The 27,151-nt window shown below is 37.3% G+C and overlaps 6 protein-coding genes across 9 annotated transcripts; 2 read left to right on the top strand and 4 right to left on the bottom strand.

Moving 5' to 3' along the window:
* Window positions 1-3,605: 3,605 nt before the first annotated feature.
* Window positions 3,606-4,142, bottom strand: LOC117126685. The gene has a single exon (XM_033275486.1). It carries the CDS (start codon window positions 4,140-4,142, stop codon window positions 3,606-3,608), a length of 537 nt encoding a protein of 178 aa, XP_033131377.1.
* A 3,312-nt stretch (window positions 4,143-7,454) lies between these two features.
* Window positions 7,455-9,066, top strand: LOC103827969 (probable calcium-binding protein CML20). Its single transcript, XM_009103536.3, has 6 exons — window positions 7,455-7,581; window positions 7,998-8,152; window positions 8,227-8,254; window positions 8,341-8,493; window positions 8,582-8,684; window positions 8,773-9,066. The coding sequence occupies exons 1-6, from the start codon at window positions 7,579-7,581 to the stop codon at window positions 8,838-8,840; spliced, it is 510 nt and encodes a 169-aa protein (XP_009101784.1). The 5' UTR covers window positions 7,455-7,578; the 3' UTR covers window positions 8,841-9,066.
* Window positions 9,067-9,862: 796 nt separating this feature from the next.
* LOC103828540 lies at window positions 9,863-10,210 on the bottom strand. The gene has a single exon (XM_009104149.1). It carries the CDS (start codon window positions 10,208-10,210, stop codon window positions 9,863-9,865), a length of 348 nt encoding a protein of 115 aa, XP_009102397.1.
* Window positions 10,211-10,876: 666 nt separating this feature from the next.
* LOC103827977 lies at window positions 10,877-26,888 on the bottom strand. Of its 4 annotated transcripts, XM_033282294.1 has the most exons (39): window positions 26,551-26,831; window positions 26,368-26,461; window positions 24,078-26,302; window positions 23,432-23,546; window positions 22,080-22,853; window positions 21,747-21,996; window positions 21,207-21,673; window positions 20,969-21,092; window positions 20,764-20,888; window positions 19,982-20,613; window positions 19,753-19,870; window positions 19,563-19,679; window positions 19,360-19,454; window positions 18,924-19,066; window positions 18,774-18,829; window positions 18,465-18,678; window positions 17,798-18,217; window positions 17,449-17,726; window positions 17,288-17,373; window positions 17,129-17,215; window positions 16,786-17,050; window positions 16,293-16,688; window positions 16,107-16,203; window positions 15,682-16,001; window positions 15,439-15,555; window positions 15,187-15,354; window positions 14,862-14,987; window positions 14,676-14,765; window positions 14,459-14,565; window positions 14,222-14,370; window positions 14,044-14,126; window positions 13,866-13,961; window positions 13,640-13,762; window positions 13,347-13,430; window positions 13,119-13,259; window positions 12,671-13,033; window positions 12,111-12,117; window positions 11,800-11,826; window positions 10,877-10,954 (listed from the first exon to the last, which is right to left on the bottom strand). In XM_033282294.1, exons 1-36 carry the CDS (start codon window positions 26,829-26,831, stop codon window positions 12,680-12,682), a joined length of 9,417 nt encoding a protein of 3,138 aa, XP_033138185.1. In that variant the 3' UTR covers window positions 10,877-10,954; window positions 11,800-11,826; window positions 12,111-12,117; window positions 12,671-12,679. The 4 variants fall into 4 exon arrangements, 3 of the variants coding, with proteins under 3 accessions (XP_033138185.1, XP_009101795.1, XP_009101803.1); XM_009103547.3 differs by lacking the exons at window positions 10,877-10,954; window positions 11,800-11,826; window positions 12,111-12,117 and having other exon boundaries at window positions 12,650-13,033; window positions 26,551-26,888; XM_009103555.3 differs by lacking the exons at window positions 10,877-10,954; window positions 11,800-11,826; window positions 12,111-12,117 and having other exon boundaries at window positions 12,650-13,033; window positions 16,293-16,685; window positions 26,551-26,888.
* Window positions 11,296-11,649, top strand: LOC103828547 (PRA1 family protein B2-like). The gene has a single exon (XM_009104159.1). The coding sequence runs from the start codon at window positions 11,296-11,298 to the stop codon at window positions 11,647-11,649; it is 354 nt and encodes a 117-aa protein (XP_009102407.1).
* Window positions 11,979-12,332, bottom strand: LOC103828558 (PRA1 family protein B2-like). Its single transcript, XM_009104169.1, has one exon. It carries the CDS (start codon window positions 12,330-12,332, stop codon window positions 11,979-11,981), a length of 354 nt encoding a protein of 117 aa, XP_009102417.1.
* Window positions 26,889-27,151: the final 263 nt, after the last annotated feature.

Below are 27,151 nucleotides of genomic sequence, written 5' to 3'. Positions count from 1 at the left end.
CGCGGGTGGGATCACCTCTTTCTGTGATTACTATTCCACCTGGAGAAGGTGGAATAGTTGGGAGTCGTTCTCTAGATCGCACCGCCTTTGAAACAGAATAGTCCGGAACTTCATGTGAAATCGCCTTTGTTTTCGGTTGAGTGAGTGGAATGGTCAGTGGGGTTTCGGATAGTGCAAAGGTATGCCAGTCTTCTTCATCGATTCCATCTCCACCATCCTCGGCCATATGCACCCTCTGTTCTGTCTCGCGCTTCTTAGTAAGTAGCTTCCCTCCATGTGATTGGCGGTAGATAGAGACATATAGAGGAACTTCTTCAATAGATCTCCTCATGTTTAGAAACACACCGACTTCGGTGTCCTCGGTTATGTACTGAGGCATTTCGAGCTCCGCATCTCCAAAGCTCACCCATTCGGGATATTGATATGAAAGCTTGAGCGTAGCATCTGTCGATGATAGTTGATAGCGTTCTCTCACCGAAGTCAATAACTCTGTCATCGTCATCCCGGAGAAAATTCGAATGAAATGTTCTACTTTGGCCGTTATGTTAGGTTCAAATATCCACTGTTGATCGCTATCACGGACCCACGTCCCATGGACAAGTAAGACTTTATCCTGCCCTGTCATCTGTAGGTTGGAGGAAAAAAATTACTATCTCAGATCTACATCAAATGGTCCATTCCATATTGAGACAATCGTACATATTAAACACTATACTGATCATCAACTACAAATACAGATAAATACAAGGATTAGTTGGTTGTTACTGATGATTACCTGTTCGAATCTGCTGAGCATTAACTCGTTCTCTGCTTTCACCTTCGTCAATGTCTTTTTCTTACTTAACAAGAGATGGACAGACTGTCAAAATATATGGAATGCTAGATATTTTCTGAGGGTGGTCTATTCTCATCCACATATTTACTGAACTCAGTAAATAGCATGCGGTTATTTTCATGAGGACGTGACTTCTACTCTCTCCTTATGATATGCACAGTGCATGGTGAATATCATCCATTCCTCCTTCCCGCAACGTCATCTCTTTCTCTATCACATCGTCATCTATTTAATTTCCTAAACGTCATTTATCTCTCTCTCACCGAAGACTTGTAAGCGTGGAGGGTAGAACCAGATGAGGTGAGAGACAATTGTTACCCATTTAATTATGTCAAAATCATGTTCATATACTTAATTTCTCTTCCAGACTTAGCTATTTCGCCAATTAGCCCTAGTTACAATTCATAATTTTATTTTAGGATTTGACATTAAATATTAAATAGGGGAAATTATTTTTTTAGAGCAAAAACATGATAATTATGTCCCTTTAGACTAATATCTATTTTGTGTCATTTTTACCTATAACACCCTTTAATATTTTTGAAAATAAATATAATAAATAGTTTTACAAACAAAAAAAAATTAGAAAAATAGTAACTTTTAATAAAATACCAATATGAACTTAGTGGTATTTTTTCAGTTCTAAAAATGTTTAAATCATAAATTTCAAATTATGTTCTAAATAAAGTGGAAATGACATTCTACGAAATAGAAAACAAAATCCATTTTTTTTCATTGAATCTACAATGTTTAGAATATGTGATATACGTAAATAAGAGTATTCTAAAAATATTTAGAATACACATTTCGCGCTTCACCTACCGATCTAAAATATTAAAAAAATCAAAATCTACACATTAATATAAATCTACAACACGTAGAAACCGACTTCTACAGATTTATTGTAAATCTAAAACATATAAAATCAAAATCTACACATTACTATAATTTTAAAAACCTGTAGAAATTGATTTCTATATATTAGTTGTATTCTACGGATAATTAATCAGTTCCTAAAAATATGGAAACAAAGTATTTGAGAATATTCACTTTCATATTTTGAAAAAATCGATTTTTTTATAAAAAAAACAAAAAAAAACGAAAAAACAAAAAATTACAACTTTAAGGGCATTATTGCCATTTTGAAACTAATTAGTCTACTAAAACATAAAGTATATGAGATTAGTCTAAAGGGATATAGTTATCATTTTTTTAATTAAAAAAAACAATTTTCCCTATTAAATAAAGGGATAATTTGCAAAATACCCTATATAGGATTTGAAATTTGAAAATTGCATTTTCTATTTTAATTTTTGAAAACTACACTTCTTTAATTAAGAATTGACTTTTTTACCCAATATATTTCAATAATTAAGATATTAATTCGAAATTAATATATAAATTCGAAATTAATAAAATAATATCAAAATTATTTTGTTTAACATAAACATGTTATTTTATCATTTATAATAACAAAGATAAATATGTGAACTATGATTTGTTTTGACTTTATCATGAAGTTTATACAGATTTTCTTTTATTTTTTTTCTTCAACTTATATAAACAAGTCACGTTGTTAAAAGAAAAAGCAAATCACGTTTGTCTCCTACTATCTTTTATTTAGTTATATTGAAATTTTGTGTTCGTTGGTTTGACATGGTATCATGATGGGAGGATGAAACTTGCGGATGTTAAATTGACAGAGTTTGAACCGGGAGTGGAGATGGAAAAGGAGGGCGAGCTGCCTTTGTCGAAAGTAGCAATTGATGATATCTTCTGATGGAACAGGCTAAGTAGGAAAAATACATTAACAAATGAGCAGTCTCATCATTCAAAATTCAAGTTCTTTTATCTTATCATTCCACCATTGCTCTTCAGTTACTTCCTAGTCACTTAACACACAAGTTCCACGTTTATGAGGTTCTTGCAGTTGAGAGACTAGTACTAGTCACAATAGTAACAATACTAAATATTGCAGGACTTATCCTGTGTCAACATGACATTGTAGTCCCTGATTGTTACAACATTTATAAACTCCAATATTCACATGATTGTTTTCACACCTCCTCGAAGTATTGTGTTGTTGTGCGTGAATCTTCTCCACGTCTTCTTCGGTTGTCTCTACAACCGGATAATGCCTCCTTTCACTCATAGGTAAGCATCTCCTTCTTGTGCCGAGTAGCCTTGCTCTGTTTCTTCCAACATGCGGCCTCTCCCGTGTAGTCGTTTTTAATAAAAGACTCCACACCACTCTCGTTAATGAGCCAGGGGTTATGCGTTTATCTTCTCTATGGCGGGGAGTTTCAGGTATAAATGTAACAATCTCTTAGGTTATAGTTTAACTACACCACTGTGCTGTCTTTGGACTACTACTGTCTAGTTTCTACCAAATCTATGTTTTTAACTTCTTTAAAGGGTAACAAGTGTAGCAGAGACAAACGGTCTTGGACAAAGTAGGAGCTAAAGAAATACAAAACAAAAAGTAGGAGCTAAAGAGTTCTCTCATGGGATCAATCAGATAAGAGTATGGAACTAGAACGAGCATTTACAGATTTTGTGCTCTGCAATTTCAGAGTCCATCTACCGCATAAACGACACTTGCATCGAACTTGAACAGAAGCAGAGTTCTTCAAAAGGTGTAGAACAAATGGAAAACATAACAAATGTTGTGAAAATAATCAACCTTATTACAAAATAAAAACTAAAACAATTACCAAAACCTAGAGTAACCAAAACCAAACATTGCAGAAAAAATATCTAGAACAAACGTCTAGAACAGAACAAACTTCAAACTCCAAAGTCGCAACTGACACGATTGTGTCCTGAACGATGACATCTTGAGCAAGCTTGTTTTCGTGCTTTTTTTTTGAGCTGTTGCTTGTTCTCCAAAGCATTCATATCTTCTTTTCACAGGTCTTCCAGCACCTCTTTTAACATCAGGAGGAAAGCATTTATAAGCCACAACATGTGGAGGTATTTCGCTTGCTTCCAGCAACTCATCTATGGGTCTTATACTCTCTGAATATGCAGCACACATGTTTGCCTTTGAGTAGTACTGATGCATAAATAACCCAGGGTTAAAGCCTCGACTTGTTGCAGCCTTAGCAGCATGCTTACAAGGGATCTTGTCAACATTAAACACATTACATGTGCAAGTCATTTGTTGAAGATCAACCAAGTAATTTCTTGACCCATCAGTAACCTGAAACTCATGTTGATTTACAGACTGAACATCAAAAGTAGACGCCAAATCACACCTTCTATTGAGCTTCTTTTCAACTTTAGGCGTGAGAGAAGATTTGAGCATCGCATCACTTTCTCGACGGTTGAAAAACCACCGTGTAAGCAGAATTAGAAATTGAAATCTGATTGATGAATCAACAAATCTCTTGAGCTGAGAGGAAGAATCTGTAAAACTAGAGAGAAAGGAAAAAATTTTCATAAATTGAATGGATACGAGAAGAAGACGAGAAGACGAGACTAGTCTTGCGTTCTTTAATTTTTTTTCAAAATAAAAAAATAAACTTAAGATATATTAAAAATATATGGGAAAGATATTGTGTAGTATATTAAGAAGATATTCCCTATTCTCTAACGATTTTCTTTTAAAATAATTTTTTTTTAAAAATTTTAATAGGAATTGATAAATATTAAGATTGGGCAATTTGGTAAATTTATATATAGATAAGTGTATTTTTCAAAAAACTTAAACAAAAGTGTATTTTTCAAATTATATTCTTATTGAAGTGCATTTATCCAAATTTTCCCTTAAATATAACCAACGATTCTTTCTTTTTTTAACAATACAATTCTAGTTTCTTCATATTACTAATGCAGGCCTATAATATAAAAATAGACGATTCTATTCAAAGTAGAAGACACTTTATTGCTTGATTCGCTACCACTTTGTTATAAGAAAAATCATTCACACTTTGTTGTTATTAAATTGACACTCGTGTGGCTGATATATCTCAGATCTCTTCTTTACAAATCGATTCTGGTAGGTTATATGAAGGCTATAAAACCTACAACTGTAGAAGCAAGCGTGCGTGTGGTGGCGAGGACTAAAGTGAGTTTCTCAATGTTGTCTTCATTTTTTTTGTCCAAGATATGTTTTCTTTTTTAGTTTTGAATTTTGATATTTCTTTTATTTTTATGTTGGAATGAGGTTTGAAAATTGCAAGTGTGAAAGTTGGTTCACTCTATTTTTTCTTCAAAATAGAGTAACTTTAGTTAGATTCTACTCAAATAATATTTTATTTGTGAAAAATAAAGTGATGAACAAAATTTAAAGAAATTTTTTAAAATAAAGTGATGAACAAATAAAATTTTAATTTTTCTCAAAATATTATATAAAGGAAAGTTTTAATTCTATAAGTTTGATACCACTTTTTAAATTTACTTTTAAAATATAATCATTTTCGAAAATACCACAAAATTTTGATTAAAAGATTAAATTAACTCTCATAAATCATTTATAAATATTTAAGAATGATTTATAAGACATTTATAGAAGTTTATAAACTCAATCCCACCCCTAAATACTAAACCCTAAACAATTATCATTCAACCTTAAACTCAAAGGTTATAGTATTTTTTGATTGAGTGTATTTTGGAAAGCGGTAGTCAACTTAGGATATTTTAATCAATTTCTTATGATATAATAGCTTTCTTACATTTTCTGTTTATATTTAATAAACGAAATTATATATAAAATAGGCTATAAATATATATTATTTTTATGTATTATCTTCTATAAATATGTTAATAGAAAACTATGCATATTTAGCTAAATATACAAATATTTTTACAGTATAACTTCCTTGCACTAAGTTATTATGCATGTTGTTTCTACATCATCTAAATATGTAACTTTAGTGTTTGTTAGTAGGTTCTAAGGATATCAGAGAAAGTCTTCGGCCATTTAAAAAAGAGAAATTTAATATGATAATCTTCAATTTTTTAATTAAAAGAAATCTAACTCATAAGCCCATCACTTTAATCTCTATTTTTAATCAAATACAAATAAATCTCTTTTTTTTTACCTATCCATTTTAGTCTCTTTAAAAATTAGATCATTTTTTTAGTTATATTTAATGAATGATTTTTGATGGGACCGTAATAGATTAGTCAACAAAATATAATAATTTTTGGTTCCAGTTTTAAAATTTAAGGAAATATATTATTTTTAAATTTAAGTTTTTTCAAAGAATTATGAAATTTTTAATATGTTACAAATAAGTTAAATTTTATGAACAATAATATTCAATAAAAGTTTTTATTTGTTTACAACATATATATTATGACACATGTATGCATATTTTATTTTCTTTTAGTTAGAACTAAAATTTTGTTTATATATCTAACTTACATCATATTTAAACATTCAATATTCAATCAAATATAATAATTCTGTAAATTAGTTTGATTAGTTAGATATACATGTATTCTATTTTGAGTGTGATTGGTTATTTTTATAGTAAATGAGAGAAATATAAATAGGTGGAATATGGAGGAAAAGTAAAAGTGGGAAAGAGAAAAAAGTAGAGTAAATATATTTACTCTTGATCAATTTTAGAATCTTCGATTGCTGATATATGTGTGTCCCATTACTTCAACAAAAATTTTATCAAAAAGATTTGAAATTCTGAAAAAAAATATAGTATCATTGTAGCATTTACAACTCTTTTCTGAACATGAATATTGTATTCCAAAAAAATCGCACAAAATCCTCTATTTCTCGTCCAGACTCTAGATATCTTTTCAATAACACAATATACAGATACATGACATCGATTAAATATTTCTTTTTATTCTTAAGAGGAAGACCATTGTTGAAATGAAACATGTGATACCTAATAACCTCATTCCAAAAAGATTTACAAGGAGCCAAAAAAATATCTCGTATTTACTTACATGCATATGTTATACGTAAAAACTGTAAAATGTATCATATATATAGAATTTTCCAATTAACTATACTATATTTTCGGTTATTAATATGTATTATATAAATATAATAAAACAAAAATAAAAGGGTAATCTTACCTTACACGAGAGAGGAGCATACTTCACCACAACAAGAGAGTTTTATTTTGTCAAAGTATAGAACTAGTAAGATTATATTTATGGATAATGAATGAATATTTATAGAATTAATTTATTTTATTGAAATTATTTATTGGCTAGAAAAAAATGGAATAAAAAACAACATCAAAAGCACTAAAGTTAGAAATACATGCAGATGAACTGTATTTGTGCAGAAAAACACAAAAAAAAAAATTATACTTTATGGAGTTTTCCTTCATTTTTTTAATTTTACGTTAAAAAACACTTGAATGATTTTTACAGTACATAAAAGCCCATGTGCGACTTGTCATTGTACTGCTTCTCTGTTTAAACACTTTGATCTGCATTTATTTTGTTTGATGTGCATTTTTTAATTTACATCACCATTCATTCCAAATCTAAGTGTTAAATTGAGTTCCACCAAAAACGGTTCAAAGCAGATTGAATCATGTTGCAAAGCAACACAAAGTTTAGCTGAATGAATTAGTTAGTTCGTTTTTGGATTCAGGAGTCGCAATTTGGGCCGGCGTATTTGTCTTCGTTAATGGGCCTTTCAGTAATAGCTGATCGATCTTTCCCTGGTATGAAAGTAGAGAGAAACGCTTTAGATTACTTTTGGAGAAATCGACGCGGAAAGAGCTTCTTCTTCCATCTCTCCGATTCGCTAACAAGGAATGGTTCGTAACTTCCGATTTGTCTCACTATGTGTGTTAACGATCAGCAATTTCTTAAGATTATTAGATCAAAGTTTTTTGTGCTGAGATATAACGGTTTAAGATCTAAATCGAGATTGTTTGAATCAATCAAGGATGATTGAGATTGATATAGTGTATCTCCTAGCTTGGAGATTCTTATGCTAAAAAGATGTCTTTTCTTACATGCCCGTGTTAAAAGTTTAGATTTTTAGTAAAATTGAGATCTCTTGTCTTGTCTTGTGTTAGTTTCTCTATGAGTGCTTCCTGTTCTTGAAACTTAGTTGTGTCTTAGTGTTAAAAGTTTATATTTTTCTTTTGTTTCTAGTATAGTTGAGCTATGTCTCGTGTTGGTTAGTCTATATGAGATGATTGATGTTGTTTAATTGTTTCTTCTGCAGTCGAGTCTATACAGAGGTGTTTCGAGGAAAGAGAAACCCAGACGTCATCATGGGTTGAATCAGCAGAAGAGGCAAGAGATCAAGGAAGCTTTTGATCTCTTTGACACTGATGGCTCTGGTACCATTGATGCTAAAGAGCTTAATGTTGCTATGAGGTGAATCTTTTTTGGAGTTTTGTAACGTTTTCTTTTTGTTTTTAAATACTAATCTTTCAAGTTATGTGATTTAGGGCGCTTGGTTTCGAGATGACGGAAGAGGTAACAGATACGTTTCTTTTACTTCTTTAAAGAATGAAGATTCTGATACATATCCTCTTTGTTTTGGTTTGGTATAATGATTGAAGCAAATCGAGAAAATGATAGCAGATGTGGACAAGGATGGAAGTGGAGCCATAGATTACGATGAGTTTTATTATATGATGACTGCTAAGATCGGTGAACGTGACACCAAAGAAGAGCTCACCAAGGCTTTCAAGATCATTGATCTTGACAATAATGTATGTATCTATAATGCTTTCTTTCTTTATCTCTGAGAGGATTACAATATCTAGTACAAAAGGTCATTCTTGTACATATTTGTTGCAGGGGAAGATATCTGCTGATGATATCAAACGCATGGCAAAGGACTTGGGTGAAAACTTCACTGATGCTGAGATTCGTGAGATGGTTGAAGAAGCTGACCGTGACCGTAAGTTCCTTAAATTTCTCTATCTCTCTTGGGCAAAGCACGCTTGGTGAAGAAACATGATTGACACTAAAATAAATACAAAATGCAGGTGATGGTGAAGTTAATATGGAAGAGTTCATGAGGATGATGAAGAGAACTGCTGCTTATGAGTACTAAAATATAGTTGTTGTTGTATTGATACTGATGAGGTCTCTGTTATATATACTTCCTTTTAGCCGAGGCATTACTATGTCTTTACCAAAGATACCATGTTTCGGTTTTTATCTATCTTAGTGACAGAAGTTTGGTCTTTTGTGTTGGTTTATGTTGTATAAAAGAATCTCCTTGGATTACTTTGCAAAAGATCTTAAATGTCTAATGAGTTGATGACCCTTCTGTTAAATCTCATTGGTTTATTCAAACTCTTTTGGATTTTGGTGCGCATAAGAATGATGGATTTCATGTGAAATTTCGTTTCAGATAAACCAGGAGAAGTTTTTATGTTTTTTTACCCCATACGTTAAAGGATTATCTAATATTTAGCCCATAACTATTAATTTCATACATTAAACCCAATTCTCTGACTTCAATCATGCAACTTTGTTAGGTTCGACTGGTGACCATTTCGGAAACAAGATGAACGAATAGAAAAGAAACGTAGAGGAATTGAATTACAGGAATGAAAAGGAATGGTTGTTCCATCCCATATTTAATAAAGGAATTAATTTGTTCTTTATTTCTCTACAAAAAAAAAGAATGGTAGGGAATGAAAAGGAAAAATTATTCCTTATGAATGGTGATTTTTTTAAGGAATGTTAGGGAATGCATTTGTTCCTCGTCGTTCCTTGGTCACCGTTCATATAGCCATAGTAAACAATCAATTTTGATTCAAACATGATAGAACTTGACCTTGACAACATGAACAACAGAAGAAAAACGTTATACTTGGCCATTCACAAGAGTTTTGTTATACAATTGTTGAAACCCTAGTTCCCATATTAAAACATATCAATTTCATAATTAGTACCCAACTATATGTCTTCAGTTCACGCAATTAAACAATCAATTTTATTCAAACATGATACAATACAATTTAACCTAGTCAACAACAAATAGATTCATTACAAAACTTTTCAGAAAATAAAAGCCTAGTCTGGATCTTCTACACGCTTCGTGTCTTCCAAGCAAGACCCTTGTCTTCATCTACTTGCAAGAACACCCTTGTTCAAGTGATAAAGAAGGGATTTAGACTCAGACCTGATTTTAGGGTTACCATTGGTGGCGAGGAATTGAAGAGAGCGCAAGGCATTAGTTTTGGTGATGAGACGAGGAGTGAGAGGCATGCTTCTTATCATTCTCAGAACTTCAACGCACCGTATTGCTTCGGGAGAGACGGTGTAGTATCCTTTGTCTCTTGCGATATGAGCGGCTCTTGTAGCGACGCTGAGAAGTACTTCTACGTCTTTACTTCTCACGCTTCTTCTTTTTTTGCTTCTTCTCTTGACATCTTTCGTGAGTTCGGGAGGAAGATCATCGGACAAAGCCATCTTTTTTTTTTCTTGAGACACAAACAAGACGAAGACTGAGAAAGAGAGCGAATGAGGAGTGGTGGGTGTGAGAGGAGAGGAGACTCCTTTTGTTTACTTTATATAGATGGACTTATTTGGTTTTCGGAAAAAAGAACTAATTTCCTTTTCTCTTTTAAAACGAAAACCAATTTCCTTTTTCTGTAGCTTGCGGGTCAAGTATGAAAAAAAAACACGGTTTGGAGACTTATCATTCGGTTTTGCTGCTGGTTCAATTTCCCGTTCCCGGATCTTAGCTGTTTTCCCGGTTTAATATGCATCTTTTAAATATTTTAGTTTTTAATGATAACTAGAAACCGACCTAATGGAACTATGGTGGTAGAGCTTAGGGGCCAAGTCTAAACACACACGGTTTTGCAAAGCTTTAACGGTAGTTACATAAAAACACGGTTTTGAGATTTATCATTCCGTTTGCTACTGGTTCAGCTTCACTTTCGTCGGTTTTAGCTGTTTTCCCGGTTTAATATGCATCTTTTGTTTTTAATATTGATACTTCGAACCAGAAAGATAACCGGTCGGGTCTGGGTTTCGAATCTAGATACAAAAGTTATTATTGTTCATGTCTGAAGAAACTATCGTTTTTCTTGTGTGGAGATAAAAAAAGAAACAGCAAAGAACAGATGCAACTAGAGAATGATGTGGCATATTTTTTACTCTAATTTTGAACATTATTACTCTTTTATTATGTAAAGAGCATTATTACTTGAGTATTTGCATTGTATACACAAACAATATTGACTAATTAAGGATCTACCATTTGACACTATTAACGTACTGTACTTAAAAATTAATGACTCTATTACCCTTATCCACAATCATCATCTTCTTCGTCACTTCTAAATCCTCCGCCTCCACCGCCGAGCGTCTCCACCAATCGATCCGCCTCCGCCACGACGTCGTCTCCTGCCACCCCGAGCTCCTCTCCTAGCTCTCTTCCCTCTCCGACGCGGAGATATCCCTCCTCCGCGCACTCGCCTCCGGATCCCCCACCTCCACCGCCAAGCGTCTCCACCAAGTGATCAGCCTCCTCGACGCCCAGCTCCGCCATGACATCTTCTCCCACCACCCAGAGCTCTTCTCCAAGCTCTCTTCCCTCTCCGATGCGTCAAGCGCGTCTCCGTCCTCCGGCGCGTTCTCGTCCTCCTCTCGATCCACCGCTGCGTTGGTCCCTCTCATGCCGCTTGAAGCTCTCTTTCCGCCGGAACCGCCAGAACCACTGGATCGTCGGGTTCTCCCTCGTGACGCATCCCTTCTCCCTCGTCTTCCTCCTCTGCCTCCTCTGCCTCCTCGCCTCATGGCTGTTCCTCTACCTGTTCCGCCCCTCTGTTCAGCCGATCGTCGTTCTCAGTCGCGCGTTCTCCGATCGCGAGACGCTTGGGTGTTTAATCTTGTTTGGGTAGAGAATGTCGATCAAAGATCAAAGAAGGGCTTTTACGTAACTAGATATATACAGTACCTACCCTGACACACTAAGTTTTACTGTATATGGTATTTTGCTAATATCGTGTTCTTCTTTGGGTTTCTACCAAATTGACTCTAATAATAATGGCTTCCTCTGTAAATATTATATCCTTACAGTGTAAAAGTAATTAGAGTCAATTTGGTAGAAACCCAAAGAAGAACACGATATTAGCAAAATACCATATACAGTAAAACTTAGTGTGTCAGGGTAGGTACTGTATATATCTAGTTACGTAAAAGCCCTTCTTTGATCTTTGATCGACATTCTCTACCCAAACAAGATTAAACACCCAAGCGTCTCGCGATCGGAGAACGCGCGACTGAGAACGACGATCGGCTGAACAGAGGGGCGGAACAGGTAGAGGAACAGCCATGAGGCGAGGAGGCAGAGGAGGCAGAGGAGGAAGACGAGGGAGAAGGGATGCGTCACGAGGGAGAACCCGACGATCCAGTGGTTCTGGCGGTTCCGGCGGAAAGAGAGCTTCAAGCGGCATGAGAGGGACCAACGCAGCGGTGGATCGAGAGGAGGACGAGAACGCGCCGGAGGACGGAGACGCGCTTGACGCATCGGAGAGGGAAGAGAGCTTGGAGAAGAGCTCTGGGTGGTGGGAGAAGATGTCATGGCGGAGCTGGGCGTCGAGGAGGCTGATCACTTGGTGGAGACGCTTGGCGGTGGAGGTGGGGGATCCGGAGGCGAGTGCGCGGAGGAGGGATATCTCCGCGTCGGAGAGGGAAGAGAGCTAGGAGAGGAGCTCGGGGTGGCAGGAGACGACGTCGTGGCGGAGGCGGATCGATTGGTGGAGACGCTCGGCGGTGGAGGCGGAGGATTTAGAAGTGACGAAGAAGATGATGATTGTGGATAAGGGTAATAGAGTCATTAATTTTTAAGTACAGTACGTTAATAGTGTCAAATGGTAGATCCTTAATTAGTCAATATTGTTTGTGTATACAATGCAAATACTCTTATTATTATTGGTCATTGCTTTTGTCAAGAAAACTTAGCAGAAACCCACTTACAATCCGACGAGCTATTGGATTAGGAATCTGTCTACACAGACGTCCGTCGATGTAAGCTACGATGCCTGAAGCTACGAACTGACCAATACCAGCTTTCCACCTAAACTTCATCTTCTTTTTCTCTTTGTCATCAAGTAGCGGTACTATTGCAGTACTGGGACCAGTGTCACTAGCATCTGCTTCTTCTTCTTTCTTTGGCCTACGACCGGATATGAACTTAGTGGCTTGCTGTCTAAGTATGCGAATCGCAAAGCTTACGAAGATATGTTCACATAATGTCATCACTGTTGGCCCTATCTTCCATTCCTGATCATAGCAAATGTTCATATATTACTCAAGAGATCCATCAAAAAATCAAAAGGACAGAGTACAAAGGGATATGAGTTTAAACCTTATCTCCATGGAGACGGCGACGAAGACGAGAGCTTGAAGGATCTCCTTTGAGCAAACCCCTGCTTTCCAGAAAATCTTTGACTCGGTCTATCATCTCATCTATCAGAGAGTTGCTCGGTGGCAGGTTTTTCAGGAAAACCTATAAGTGAGTATATATATATTTGGTCAGTCAGGAAAATAGCAAGTTCATCATTGCAAAGCAAAATCTAAGTTCTTGAAATTTTACCTGATCATCAATGACTTTGACTCTGAGATACTCCTGTCTATACATTGTATCCAGCATAGCTTGAAGGTATCCTTCGATGTATAACTGCAATGAGTGAATATGACCATGAGCATACATACTAACTAAAGTCTCGCAAGAATGTGTGACAACGATTCTAAATATTTTTAAGAACTTAGTAGATATGACGAGAAGCTTATTCTCTCTGGGTTTTACATGTTAAGGAATCCGTGTGATCCTTCTATTATAAAAACGTTAGTTCCAAGTTGTATAAGATAAAGGCCGTGAGAAATCACCTCATCAATACCGGGACTACGATCAAGCTTGATTGTTCTATCAGGTCCACCTTCCATCAAAGCTGTTCCTATCACCGAAGGTTCCATCGCTAATTTTAGGACTCCATGGTGGAAACCGCTAACCTGGGAGAAGATAGAAAAAGAGATGATTAGAAAAAAAACGACTCTATTGCTAATGGAACTTCAGCCTAACTGATCATCAGTATGAAAGGAGAAAAGTCCTCACCAGTCCATCAAGCCCTTTCATTTCTGCACCCCTCAGAATAGAGTCTGAGATTTCCGTAAGAGCAGCGAAGACGACATTCGATCCTGCTGTTCTTAGCTGCGACATGGTAGTTTCATAAGAAATTTAATGGAAGAAATAAACTGGGAAGTTCATGATCGATATATTATATGGTACGTACAGTTTTCCCAAGATCACCAAAGTAACGTCTTGTCCCTGACAATCCTTTGTTATCAATAAATTTGCTGAGGAGTTTGAAGGTGCCTACAACAGATATAAGCAAAGTATATTTACACCTTAAATGATGCATATAGAAGCCAAAGATGAAGGTACTGATATCAGAGATGCACATATCTTACCCACTGTCAAACCAGGGACGTTCACCAAGCCTCGAGAAGGATCAAAAAAGGCATCAAGAGAGGAAGATGCAAAATCATCAAACATGGATGCGAAAGCTGGCGGAAGTAATGGACTGCCTTTTGCAATGTAGATTGCTCTCATTGCATACCTAAATAGCAGTTATCCAAGTTAATAGTATCTGAAAACAGTGGGAAGTGTACTTAGGAACTTTTTAACATACTAGCAAAAGAGTATACCATGAGTAATGTTTTACACATCGGAGAACTAGCTCGCGAACCGTTATCAATGCATGAGTGACCAGTACACCATTTAGCTCGACAACCATGTTTTTTATCTGTGGAACCTACAGAAAACAAAGTGCCGGACACGCATTAGCTCATAAAAAAATGATTTACACGTGAATACACGCAAAAAGGAAAAATAAAAAGAGATGAAATTTTTTGATGCACATACCTTAACAACACTATGCAGCAATGACCTCAGAGTTTCTTGAGCGGAATTATAGCTCGAGTATGAACTCCCAGGAACAAAATTAGCAATTATCTAATCGAAAAGATGAGAAACGGATGTAGTATTTTTAAACACAGTATACAATAGAAATTGAAAAAGAAGACGGTTAGAACAACTGTTAGAACAAACCTTTATTGGGTGAATTTCAAAATTGTCAAAATAATATTGACTACTTTGCGTATTTGTACTGAGAGACGATCTCCAAAATGGCACAACTCTCATCAAAGTCTCTTCGTCTAGGTTCAAATTGACTGGCTGCACATAACACATTCAGAATATAAAAATCCAACAGCACAAGCAGGAAATGTTTGGATCGAATTGCTCTAATATACTCAATACTTGAAGAGTCAGAAGTTGACTCTAGCTGTCTATTTTCTACTAATTGATTTAGACAGTGTGGGGAGAAAAAGGTAAGGTGAAATTCGAAAGGAGTGACACAGTAACCGCCTAATACCTGCAAAACTATTGAGGCGTGCTTGACTTGTGTGACGCTGGATCCGCTCGATGCTAGAACAAATACACATTTGAATAGACAACCATTTCCCTCACTGGAATCTGAATGATGCTGACGAAGCATGGCTGCAAAGGGTGCCCCTACCCATTTGTGATCAACATTCAGAGCCTGCAGTATCCAAAGACAAAAGCCCTGTTTTATTTCTGCAACCAGAAAACCACGCCAACCTATTTGCACTTCATAAAAGTTTACCTCTATACATAGTTGGTTAAATTTCTGTTGGTCAGTAAACATGGATTGTAGACCAAAATTATCTAGCCTTGCCACTAGGATCGGAGAATATGACAGGACAGTTTTCTCCTCCGTATTCTGCATAAACATTTGAACACATAATCAAGTATATGAGCCAAAGGAGGTCGACAAAAACTAATGCAGGAATAGCTACATAATACAGATATGATGGTGGCAAAAGAGAGAGATAGAAGATCAACTTACTTGCTTCACTTTTTCAAGTAACTGAATTCCTAAATGGGTTATCCGGAATTGAACTTTTGAACGTGAACGGAATACTGAGTCTCCCTTATGGCTTTTTGAAACTTCACAGATGCGAATGACTCGAGTCAGACCATCTGCATATACTTCATATCCGACCTTTACCATCGGCATGCTACTCAATTGCTCGTAGGCCGTTTTATGATCTTTGGCTTTCTTTTCCAACATTAAGTGGGAGGCTATGCTTCGGTGTTGAGTTGCCTTGAAAAGGGGTTTCCATGGACGAACCTTATCTAAGCTGACTTCACGCAGAGGTATCATCCCTGAAAAAAAAATCAGCTTTTGGTCAATCAAAAATACCTATGACTGAACATGGAATATACTGCCATTTTTAAGACGTTATGGAAGCTAATAACGTGTACTATTACCATCTACTATAACTACAAGCTTGTGAGGAAGGGTCATATCATCCCATGCATAATCAGCACCATTTCCGGGTCCAAGTACTTCAATCTCTGATGAATCCTGCGATTCAGCAACGGACACTGATTGATGTACATCCATTTAAAAAAAAAAACACAGGTAGCGATGACGTTAATTAGGATGCGACCAACCTTTTGGTAGTAAGTGAGAGATGCAGACAAGAAATTCTCAATTCGATATGGTGGTGGGGTATTTGGTGGTTTTTGGAAGCGCACAGCAAGAGTTGATCCTTCTTCAGTAACATTTACAGTTGCGAATTCAATTGCGCCTCTGCCTGTTTCAGCTGACTGCCTTCTGAACTTGAGGAAAAAACATCCAATTGATGTGATGCATAGTGGGCCTGACCAACTCCAATTTGCCTTGTTCAACCGGAACTGAATGAATGTCAAAGGATTAGCATTGTCACTTCCGTGCTTTCTGATAAAATTTTCGAACAGATGACGTTCTTTTCTCAGTGTAGTTTCCTCCTGCAATCGTAAGGCTGCTCTCTGCTTACTTTTGATGGTGATTATGCCTACAGAGTCCTCCTTCCAAGAAAACCAAAAGTGATAGAAAGACAAGTAAATAAATCATGTTCCCGAGATGAAAGCAAAAGATATATATAAAAGGGGACACAACAAGAACCTGAAAATAGCGTTGGCGGATGTTGATGGCCTCCTCCGATTCATTGATTACAAGATGTCTCGGAACAAAAGTCACAATCCGCGATGGAACAAACATCTTACTTGAGATTGATTTAACTGACAACCCAAACCTTGTTATATATCGAACTCCAGAGTCATCTTTTGTTCCCAAACTAATTTCTGTAAGTCCTGATAAAGCATCCAAATCCAACACTGCTTCAGTTGCCCCATGACCATCAGCCAATATAACCTTAAGCTTGCGAGATCTGGCCAAACAAGGTGTTGAAGTAGTTTATAAAATGATATCGGGTAAAATGACTATATGCTGAGCACGGATAGCCTACCTTACAAACCACGACCCCTCTGTCTTTTTGGGCAAATACAATCCAAACTCAGGGGGTACAATGTGATCAAGTTTCTCCAAATCTTCCCTGCATTTTTTTACTTTAAATGTAAATAGCCATCACCAGGTAAAAAGATATCTTCTTTTAGATTTCATGTACCCGGATAGAGGCTTTTGATCAGGGGGGTAGAAAAACAAGGTGCAATCTGAGTCGTTTTTAAGAATGTACGGCGTGAAAACGGCTGCCTGCACCAACCAGAAAGATATATTTTAAAGTAAAAGCAATCAGGATGGAAACATAATTCAAGATAAAATCATGACCTCCAGTACGCCTCTTTTTCCTAACGACAATCTCAAGGAAGCAGAGTATTTCCCACCAGCAAAATCAAGACCAACATCCAAAGATTCTGCATCATTTTTCTGTTTCTGTAACTTCTTAACCCACTGACCACTGTTGACTGGTTTGCAGCTCGTTTGGGTAGCAGTGAGAGTAACTCTAAAGTATATCATGTCAGGATTAGCATAGAAATCCATTGTTTTTCCGCTCTGTACTGTCGCATGCTTGCCAATGCTGTGCTTCTCCATCGACGTTAACTGATCTGCGAGCAAGATAGCAATGTTAGATGCAGAAATATAGGTTCCCTAAGAAGCGCATACTTTTCTGCAGTACCAGTCTCTGTCAAAAAAATGGCTGCTTCGGAGGACAGGAAGTTGGACACCTGCACGGTGGGCAAAAGAAAAATTTCCTTCTGCTCTCGCAATGCAATACATGCATTCCGTCTCTCAAACACATCAGAGGATGCATCAGGCCGTATAATAGAGACTTCCCTCCCAATGCTGTGGATCAGAAAATGCACCTTGTCGACAGACTGATTTTCAGATGTGACAGAGCAATGTGTAGTAGTCAAGGAGACGTTCACTGATTTGATAGCTAAAGCCCTTTTAACTCCATAACTTAATTTATCAAAAATTCCTGTTAGGCGTACCGCCTTCCCTCCTTCTAGCTCTTCAGACCATTCACTTGCCAGTGACTTCTCACTCTCAGAAACTTTTTCCAGAGATTTAGGTCTGAACGAGAGTGAAAAATTACCTGCCATTTAGTTTATGAAACCAATCAGGATGCCGCTAATAGCAATCAGTGTGGTTAATCATCAGGTCTTATAAGAGAAACTAGACAATTGATATCACCTGCATAACTAAAAGCAGAGAATTATAGAGAAACGAAGAAAATCAAATTAATGGAAACCTAGTTGCATAAGCTATAGTGATGAGCGGACATTTCAACCTTACTTAAAAGTTCAAGTTATGAATATCGTATAAACAAACAAAAATCTTACCAACAGCTAAAGATGTCAATGCCTTCTTCAGATCTCCCGATAAGCTTATGGCGTTAAATGCTGCCACTGAATCATCAATTGAACCACCAGGCTTTAGAGGTACAGAAGCAAAAACATCTTTCTTCTGCTTAGATCGTTGGAAACGTATCTCCATCGGAAGACTAGTTTCATTATGAATCCTTGTCAAAGGAGAAACTGAGATCGATAAACCATCCTACAGGTAGTAGTCAAATACAAAAAAATAAAGGAAAACTGCAGTAATTATTAAATCATTTTATAGAAAACCTTGGGAATCAGCTTTAGACATACCTCAAATCCCTTCTTAACATCAACAACAATAAACGGTCCAGGATGACTCCTTGAATCTATAAGACATATATAATGTTCAGCAGTTGCTGTAAAGTACGCTTATTCAGGTGGGAAAACATGAACATATAGGTGTGAGAAGCATCAAAGTACCTTGGAGTGATACTATCCTAGTTCTCCAAGCTAGTGTTCTGGCTTCTAACAACGAAACGTTGATAGAAGAAGTTACGAAATTTCCAGAAGATAGCTGGACCGCAGCCACTGGAGGAGTTTCTGATTGATGGTTCATTGAATGCCTTTGAAAGATATTACATACAATTAGGGATCTGCCATCCACTTTGTTATCTAAAAGCAGAAGTGAACGTGTTTCTCCACTTTCAGTTAGTTCAAAAAGATTAATTTAGTACTTTTCTTCTGCGCCTTATGTGTAAAAACAAGTATGCACTACACTAATCAGAAAACTGGGAAAAGTTATTTCAGCAATCTAGTTAAGAAAATGCCAAACACTGTCCGCTCTCACTACAAAGCATAAACACATGCATCTTACTGTTTCAGAATAAAATAAAGCATTCAGGGACCAAGTAGTTACCGCAGAAAAATCGAAGCAGTTTGCTTTCTACCAACTGTGACAGTCTGTTTCTCATTGAAACGGCATGTGAGGTCAAGGCCAGAAAGGTTTTCTATCTGAAAAAGACGAATTATTTTCATGGTTCCTCTACATAACAGGTGTAATCAAGGAAAAAAAGTACAAAAACTACAAAAGCAGTGGACTGTAATCAGGGAAAAGATAACCTTGCAACAATTGGAAAGAATAACGGAGGTTTTCACAGAAAATGGTCCAGCAACCTCCAGTTTCCCAAGCATAAAAAGGAGCATATCCAATGACAGCTCGGTTACAAAGACTTCCAACTGCAAATGCGAGGGTAAAAATATATAACGAATTATATAGCTCCAAAACTTCATGGAAACAGTATTTGAGAACCTTTCCAATTCGGCAGTAAACATGGCTAGGTACTTTGTGAATAGTATTTTCAAGATCCTGGGTCTGAAAAGTTGAACGGTAGAAAGCACTAACTTCAACTGGATGTATAAATTCCCGCCTATTCCAGAAGAAAAGAAAAACCATTGCTCAAGGAAATTCTATATAGGCGAGGAAGATGCATAAAACAGGAATACGTATCTTAAGAGATCAGGGAAAGAGAACTTCTCACCATTGGTTTGTCTGAGCATCAAAGTACAGCACTAAAACGTTTGATGTGCTCATAATCCTGACTTTACAAGATAGGATTTGTAAAGTTAGCTGAGACATATTGATTGAACCACGAAACAGGGGAAATCTGTCCCTTGTTTCTGAAAGTTCATGAACAATGGTCAGAGATACGGCGTCAACTGTAACGGTAATAGAAGGGGGAGAAGAGTTCATCACAGATTGCGTTTCAGAATCATTGATCTCAGGAGGTACCACTGATGTAATATTACGAGTCGCCAAACTTTCACGAAACACTTTAAACTTGAATGGATTTCCTGGCTTCCGGACAAATTCTGGAACACCATCGACAAATGCAACACCTGAATCACCCTTCTTGTTGACGAGGTAAAATGAATCTTTCACCAATTTACGGTATGTCTCCCAGTCAATGTCACCCTTATAATTTTGGGATTCACCAACAGAAGCCTGAAAGAGTGTTGGTGCATTGTCATAAAGTCCGGAGACGTTAACAATATCTGACCTTGAATGATAGTTTAACCGTAATGGCTCTCCTTTACTGTTTTTGGCATACAAAGATGTCAAGGAGAACCATAAGACGGATGAATTCCATCCTTGATGGCGGTGGTAGGTGACCTGCACATGAATTCAAAATTTCTAGGGGATATCATCACACTGAAAAAAGACAAGGAACCAAACAAAAAGGTAGCTGGCCTGATTTTATTCTAAAAACAAAGAATACTAATTAATCCACGTCTTCTTGTTCTCAAATTATACAGTACGTACCCTGAAAAGAGCTCTTTCTCCGACTAGAGAATAATGAAGGGTACCAGCCACAACACACTTGTCCCCCCTATCTTCCACTGTGAAGAACATATGTTGGTGTATATCTTGAATAGCAACAATCGCTCCTATACATTTATAAATTTTCCATTAGGAGAATGAACCCAATTTTTTTATGAATGGCTCAAACATTAATATACCTACTTACCATCAGGAACTACAGACTCAAAACTTCTTTCAGGTTCACTATTGAATGAAGGCCTTTCTAAAGAAGCTGGAGTATTTTCTCCTCCAGGTAACGCAGAAAAGGATGAAAGCATTGAAAGGACCATCTGATATACCAACACATGATAGGCCAGCAAACAGGAGTATTAGTACATAAGGAATAATTCAAACTGTTTACATATGTATTCCAAATCTGATAAATATCTCACAAAGAATGATACCTGCAATTCTGACAGAGAAATGGTTATATCAAATCCTAGAACAGAACAACCGCCTTCCCAGGCCTGGCTAAACTGGTGACCGGTAATTTCTTGCTTCTTAACAGATGCAGAGACACGTAGGTCTTCCAAAATATAGTTTTTATACCGAGAGTGAAACTCTTCCTCTAAATTCCTGTTCATAGAAGATTCTCTTAGACCATTAAAATCTCCTGAAACACTTGTGCTATCACCTGAACTGATTACATCCCTTTGCTGAAATGATGTTTCAAGAGGAGCACCAGATATAAAAGAAGATTCACTAAATGCTGGAGAAGAAAATTGTGTAATATTTATGTCCCTTTCCACGCTCTCAAGAATCTTAGAAAGAACTGACAGGCGAGAAACTTCACAAAGAAACTTTTGTTCGCTGCCTGCTGAATCAAGGGAACTGTGCAGAGTGATCTCCAGAACAATTTCCCTTATACCTCCTGCAAAATCAAGAAATTATCATTTCTTTGGAAAATTAGTATAAAATAAGTGGATAAAGATAGTACAACTTACCATATTCATCAACACAGACAAAACCCAGTGCAAACTGGATGACATCTATAGAAAACGCCTCCACGAGGTACCGATTTGCTTGTTGAGAAGGAATATTAACTTCACTGACACCTGTATCAGCTTTTACTTCCTCAAAATCTAGCGCAGAAGATTGAATCACTGACATCTTACTTGAAATGAAATGAAGGTACGCGGAAAAACCATGAATTAACCCTATCAAGGCCTCTGGTTCAAGGACAAAAAGACCACCCTGCCAACAACATGGGAAGTTACTTCATGCACCATATAGAGGTAGTCAATATGTAAATAAAGCGAGCAATGTTTAATATTTACCTTGACTCTACAGAAAACTAACTCAAAATTTCTCCCAATAGAGACCGATGTTACGAAGTTACTTGACCGACGAATTTCAACCAAGACATGTTTTGTTGAGCACCTCGCTACAAGTAAGTTAGTCAATGCTAAATCGATGTGTATCCAACGGGTTGAATTGGACAGTGCAGAGTCTGAAGCAGAATCCAACTGGTCTACTTCTCTTTGAGCCTGAACTCTATTTGTAGTAGGTTCATTTTCTGTTGGTGCGTTTCCTGGAGAACCATCAGCCATACGACAGGCGACTCCTCGAGCTGATCGGCTTGAGAAATTCATACACACACTCAATATGCAGCTAGAAAGACATGCTTCAAACAAGATATCATGTGACCTGACCGGTGAAGATTCTATGATAAAGTTGCCAGAACTCTTCCATATATTATCCCTATATCTGAAGAGTGTAGATTGGAGCTCACAAAAATCAAGATTGACCAAAAACCCCTGTTCTTCACAAGATAGTTCAGCGCATGCTTCCTGGACAGAAGACCAGATTCTCGAATCTGCTAGCTCCGTTGGCTTCTCAAATTTTTCTGTTACAGGAACATCAAATATCACATCTAGAGCCCTCACCTTAATGCTCGCTTTCACTGCAAAAAGAGTTTTGCAAAAAGTCTTCTCGATCTCATGTTCCACATGCACTGCGTCAGACCTGAGAACCCCTTGTCCCAGTGAATGACCCGCAGAGCTAGAGCCGCTCAAACCACGGGATAGCCCAGAAACTAAGCTCAGAAGCATCTGGTAAAAACAACAAAACTTACTTGCATGCACTTTTTAACAATCTAAAAGGTAAAGTAAGATCTTGAAGCTATTCTGATGGTAAGCTCGGAATTTTACACCGAACAAGTACAAGGACAGGCATTTAGATTGAGGAACTCAAAAGTATTTGAGCATCATGTCCAAGCTATAAAAGCCTAAAAGGATCTTTTCTGACAGAACGCCGAACCACAAAGAAAATCCGCATCCTGTCTTTCATTATATATAAAGTTTCTTTAGGCCTCTTTATAATAATCTCTTAGCAACAAGTCATATCCAGAAATTAATAACTTGGGTTAGAACTTAGAAGAGTACATTACTAAAAAGCGTTTTTATCAAATTATACTACTGACAAAGATTAACCCCATGGGCTATGGCATTAAGTAAGCAAGGACAGAAGGCACACATTTAAAAAGGGATATGATAATAATGCTTCCAAGCATCTGAGCCTTATATGCTACCAAAACAAATACGAACTCCTGCGGTAGGAAACTAATTTTCTATATATTTTGCAGATTAAAGACGTGAAAAGTAAAAACTTCCAAGAAAGCCTCTCTTACCTGAAAGTAAGCACTTAGGTCATCTGTTTTTGATACAATAGTCAGTCCCAGCACCAACACATCCAAACCAGTTGAGAAATCGATAATAGCTTCGCTAAAGGAATAAACATGCTCTCTGCAATACATTGCAGTTCTCTCAGATTCAGATGGAAATGCATAATGTAAATGATGTCTGCTACCAATTTACAATGCTTGATTGCATAATGAAGTCATGTTATATGATAAGAGATTCTGAGCAGGAAAATAAAATATATCACATAAAAGGATATAAATACAAAAACTCATGGAAAGAGGAAACGGATAATTAGCTGCCACATAGAGCAAGATAACCCGGGGTAAGACCCTCTTTTCTTTGATGTAGCATCACCGAGATTGAAATATCTTATGGACATACACTCACTAGTTCAATGAAGCACCTAAGCTCAGTCCTATAATTTGGGGATGATATGCAACTTAGTACCAATCTTCAGCGCTAAATGACGTTATTAAACAAATCTCATATGACATGACAAGTAAAACATGTATCAAGCAAGAAGATAAAAACAATGTTTATCTTACTCTAGCAGATATGTAGCAATAAAAGGAAAAAAAAAAGTTTACCAATGACTAAAAGAGAGTAATTTGATATAAGAAGAACCCCACACACCTTAAGGATGAAAAGCAGATAGTTACGGGTCTCAATACAAAAAATTGTCTCCACTTCTTCTCTGCCATTTTGCAGAAAGAACAATCAAAACCAGAAAACCCTAGGTGTGAGGACAGATAATTCCGTCCCTGAGAAACATATTTTCCAGAACTTGGAATCATAGTATCAGTTAGCCCCAGCTCATGAAGCGAAGGCCTATCTGATCTTGTGCTGTCAGGCCCTTGAAACATCCTTAATGGCATCAGGTCAGATTTTGAAGTCGGCCAGACCACAAACTCAAGATCATGGATATCAAATAAAAGAAGATCTTTCTGCCCAGTTAAACAATCCACTTCTTCAGCCTTCTCCACCAGCAATTTGACCTGTGGACCACCAACAATTATGCCAACCTGAATCTTTCTCTCAGGATGAACTTTATGCAAAGACAGTTCAATAATTCTTCTATAGATCCCATATTCGTCAGAACTAGCCATTTCAGGATTAACACCACCTGTTACCAAAGAACTTGAATGAACCCCACCAGTAATTCCGTCTACAACTAAGCTTTGACACTGTTGTGTCTGCCAAATTAGCAGAGCCATTGAAAACAACGATGAATAATCTAAAACAATATCGAACTTCCCCAACAACATGCCGCATTTCCAGATTCCAAAATCTTGGTTACCAGCATCCTCATATGCCATGCAGCTTTTAGTATCAACGAGTACACAAGGGTTATCAGAAACTTTGAAAGTACTTCTATCCAACTTCAAGCATTTGATGTTCCAGTTCGACCACATTTCTCTCAGAAGATTTTGCAGATGCAGAATGCCTTCCTGTCGATCATTGCCATGATTGTTAACTGTTTTGGAAAGTAGGATTGGCTGTGCTGGGTCCATCTCTAGGATAGTTTTCACATCTTCACGCATATGCTTCTTATTTCTTTCCGTAGAAGTACTGGGATCTTTTGTAGATCTCATGAAACGACTGGTTTTTATAAAACTAGAAGACTCAATCTTCAGTTTCCCACAGGAAGCAGACGACCACTGATTAAGACAGTCAGCAGTATGCATTACCAAAAACTCATCAACTGAAAGGCAAAGAATGACAACATTTGAGTCCAAGTGTTCAGCACTATCTTTTGATGACATCGAACCTGAAATCATTTTCTCTGGATAAAATGTGATAGAAAGTCTCCCAAGATTGACAACTGCATGAAACTCAAGAGATACCCGCTCGGAATCATCTTCGTTGTTCCCATCAGTTTGTAGTTCTTGGGTCGACAATTTCTTGAACGAGAGAAAGCAGGCTATAGACCAGAATGCTCTACTAATAAGTCTCCAGATATAAGCTAAACCCCAGGTGATCTGACACAAAAAACTGAAGTGGCCATATAAGGAAGTTTCTTCATAATCATCATTAGCATTCTGAGAATTCAGGCAAGTTCTGTATCGGGCTACTCTCCGCGCCCGTGCGATTGCTTCAGCAGGGAGCTCTTTCTCAATATCACATATCATATCCCATTTACGTCTTGCAGTCACAAACTGCCTTTTGTTTTCTGAAACTTTCCAGAGTGATGATTTCTCTGGCATTTTCCTAGAGTACCCAGCTAAAGATAACAAATACTCATAAGCATTCACGTATCGGATCCAGAGGATAACAGCACTAACTAAATTCTGGAACGAGCTAGTGTGAGGCGAGATCATCAAGCCACTTCTGCGAGCAGCTACTTTCCAAAGATAGCGCCCACTTCTGACAGAATTGCTAGCTTTGGATGATAACTTCGACAATCCCATTAAAACCGGAATATCGGTGGGTCTAAACGAGAAGCTTAACTCTGGAACACGGACGATCAGATCAGTAAATTGAAGATTATGCAGCGTAATCAGAACAACAAGACTGTCAAATGCACAAAGTTCATGGGTATCATCATTACTCCTCTTATATCCAATCTTGAAACCATGGCCACTCAGTGTCAAGGAACTACGGCTCAAAGGGAATAAAACTGCAGTAGCTGAACTCCTCAATAAACCAAGGTTCCCAGAATCCTCAGAATCACTCCTCAGCTCGTTGATTTCAAGAACGCAACCCAAGTCACTCAAACCCGGGAAACAGACTTGAACATTAATACCATGTATCTGAATACGGAAGTGCCTGAGAGCAAGATTCGAGAAAGAAGTCTTGAGCTTACTTCTCTGAGAAGTGCCGTCCATCATTCTTTCCAAGATTTCGTGTAAGAAGCATCCCTGCAAACCACATAGTTACAATTACACCAATCCCAAGAATCAAGAACTGGGGAAAAAGCAAGTACCTCGGGATCAATAGACGACATAACTTTCTTTATCTCATTCGCTACAGTTTCACGTGACGCTTGCACCCTACCTGAGCTTCCTTCCTCCGTCCCTCTACACGCAGAACCCATAAACCCTAATCAGCTATAGACATTGAAACCAAACTAGACGAAATCAACAATTGATCGACGGAATCAAGTTACCTAGCCGTCAATTTGACATGGACACCGCGAATTTCGATCTGAATTGCCGGAGCTGACCACACGGAGAAGCGAATAACCAGGTAGTCGACGGTAAAGCCTTCGAATGAGAAACTAGATCCATCGAGGAGCTGATTAAGCTGAGGAACATCGAATCGGAAGTTCCTTAATGTGAGAAGAGTATCAGTAAACCCTAATTTGACCTGGAGATCAGGATCTTCCCGAGAAAAAGTTCGCAACAGAGTACGGAGTCTCCGTCGGACGAAATTGCAAAGGAACGTCATGTGAAAATTCAAGTCAAACAGATGATGCTACTACGATTCCTCCATTAACGCGTTCGAAGATGGTCGACGAGAAACAAACGGTTGATGAGTTAAAAGATCCTCTTATCTTATCTTGCAGAGCGGGAAAGCAAGAGGACAAAGATGACGCCACGGGAACTAACCCTTGCAGACACGTGACGGTGATGAAGCTTGTCTTTGCCGTTTTCTTCCTAGGCAATAGGACTACATGTAGTTTTCAGAAGTTACTAATTATGCCATTTACAATAACATTCTTGTTATAAATGGATGTCTATAACCGGCCCAATACCTAGAAAAAGAGA

Source organism: Brassica rapa, chromosome A01 (genome assembly GCF_000309985.2).
Source record: "Brassica rapa cultivar Chiifu-401-42 chromosome A01, CAAS_Brap_v3.01, whole genome shotgun sequence".
NCBI lineage: Eukaryota > Viridiplantae > Streptophyta > Magnoliopsida > Brassicales > Brassicaceae > Brassica > Brassica rapa.
Note: the sequence above shows the minus strand (reverse complement) of the source record. Positions and strands in the feature narration are given on the sequence as shown.

Coding starts and splice junctions, on each gene's coding strand:
- LOC117126685 (XM_033275486.1), bottom strand. CDS start 4,142: ATGCTCAAATCTTCTCTCACGCCTAAAGTTGAAAAGAAGCTCAATAGA.
- LOC103827969 (XM_009103536.3), top strand. Junction 8,255..8,340: donor GTTTCGAGATGACGGAAGAG/GTAACAGATACG, acceptor TAATGATTGAAG/CAAATCGAGAAAATGATAGC. Junction 8,494..8,581: donor TCATTGATCTTGACAATAAT/GTATGTATCTAT, acceptor TATTTGTTGCAG/GGGAAGATATCTGCTGATGA.
- LOC103828540 (XM_009104149.1), bottom strand. CDS start 10,210: ATGGCTTTGTCCGATGATCTTCCTCCCGAACTCACGAAAGATGTCAAG.
- LOC103827977 (XM_009103547.3), bottom strand. CDS start 26,831: ATGACGTTCCTTTGCAATTTCGTCCGACGGAGACTCCGTACTCTGTTG. Junction 26,462..26,550: donor CATGTCAAATTGACGGCTAG/GTAACTTGATTC, acceptor TTCTGCGTGTAG/AGGGACGGAGGAAGGAAGCT. Junction 19,455..19,562: donor TTCTTTCCAATTGTTGCAAG/GTTATCTTTTCC, acceptor CGTCTTTTTCAG/ATAGAAAACCTTTCTGGCCT.
- LOC103828558 (XM_009104169.1), bottom strand. CDS start 12,332: ATGACATCTTCTCCCACCACCCAGAGCTCTTCTCCAAGCTCTCTTCCC.
- LOC103828547 (XM_009104159.1), top strand. CDS start 11,296: ATGACATCTTCTCCCACCACCCAGAGCTCTTCTCCAAGCTCTCTTCCC.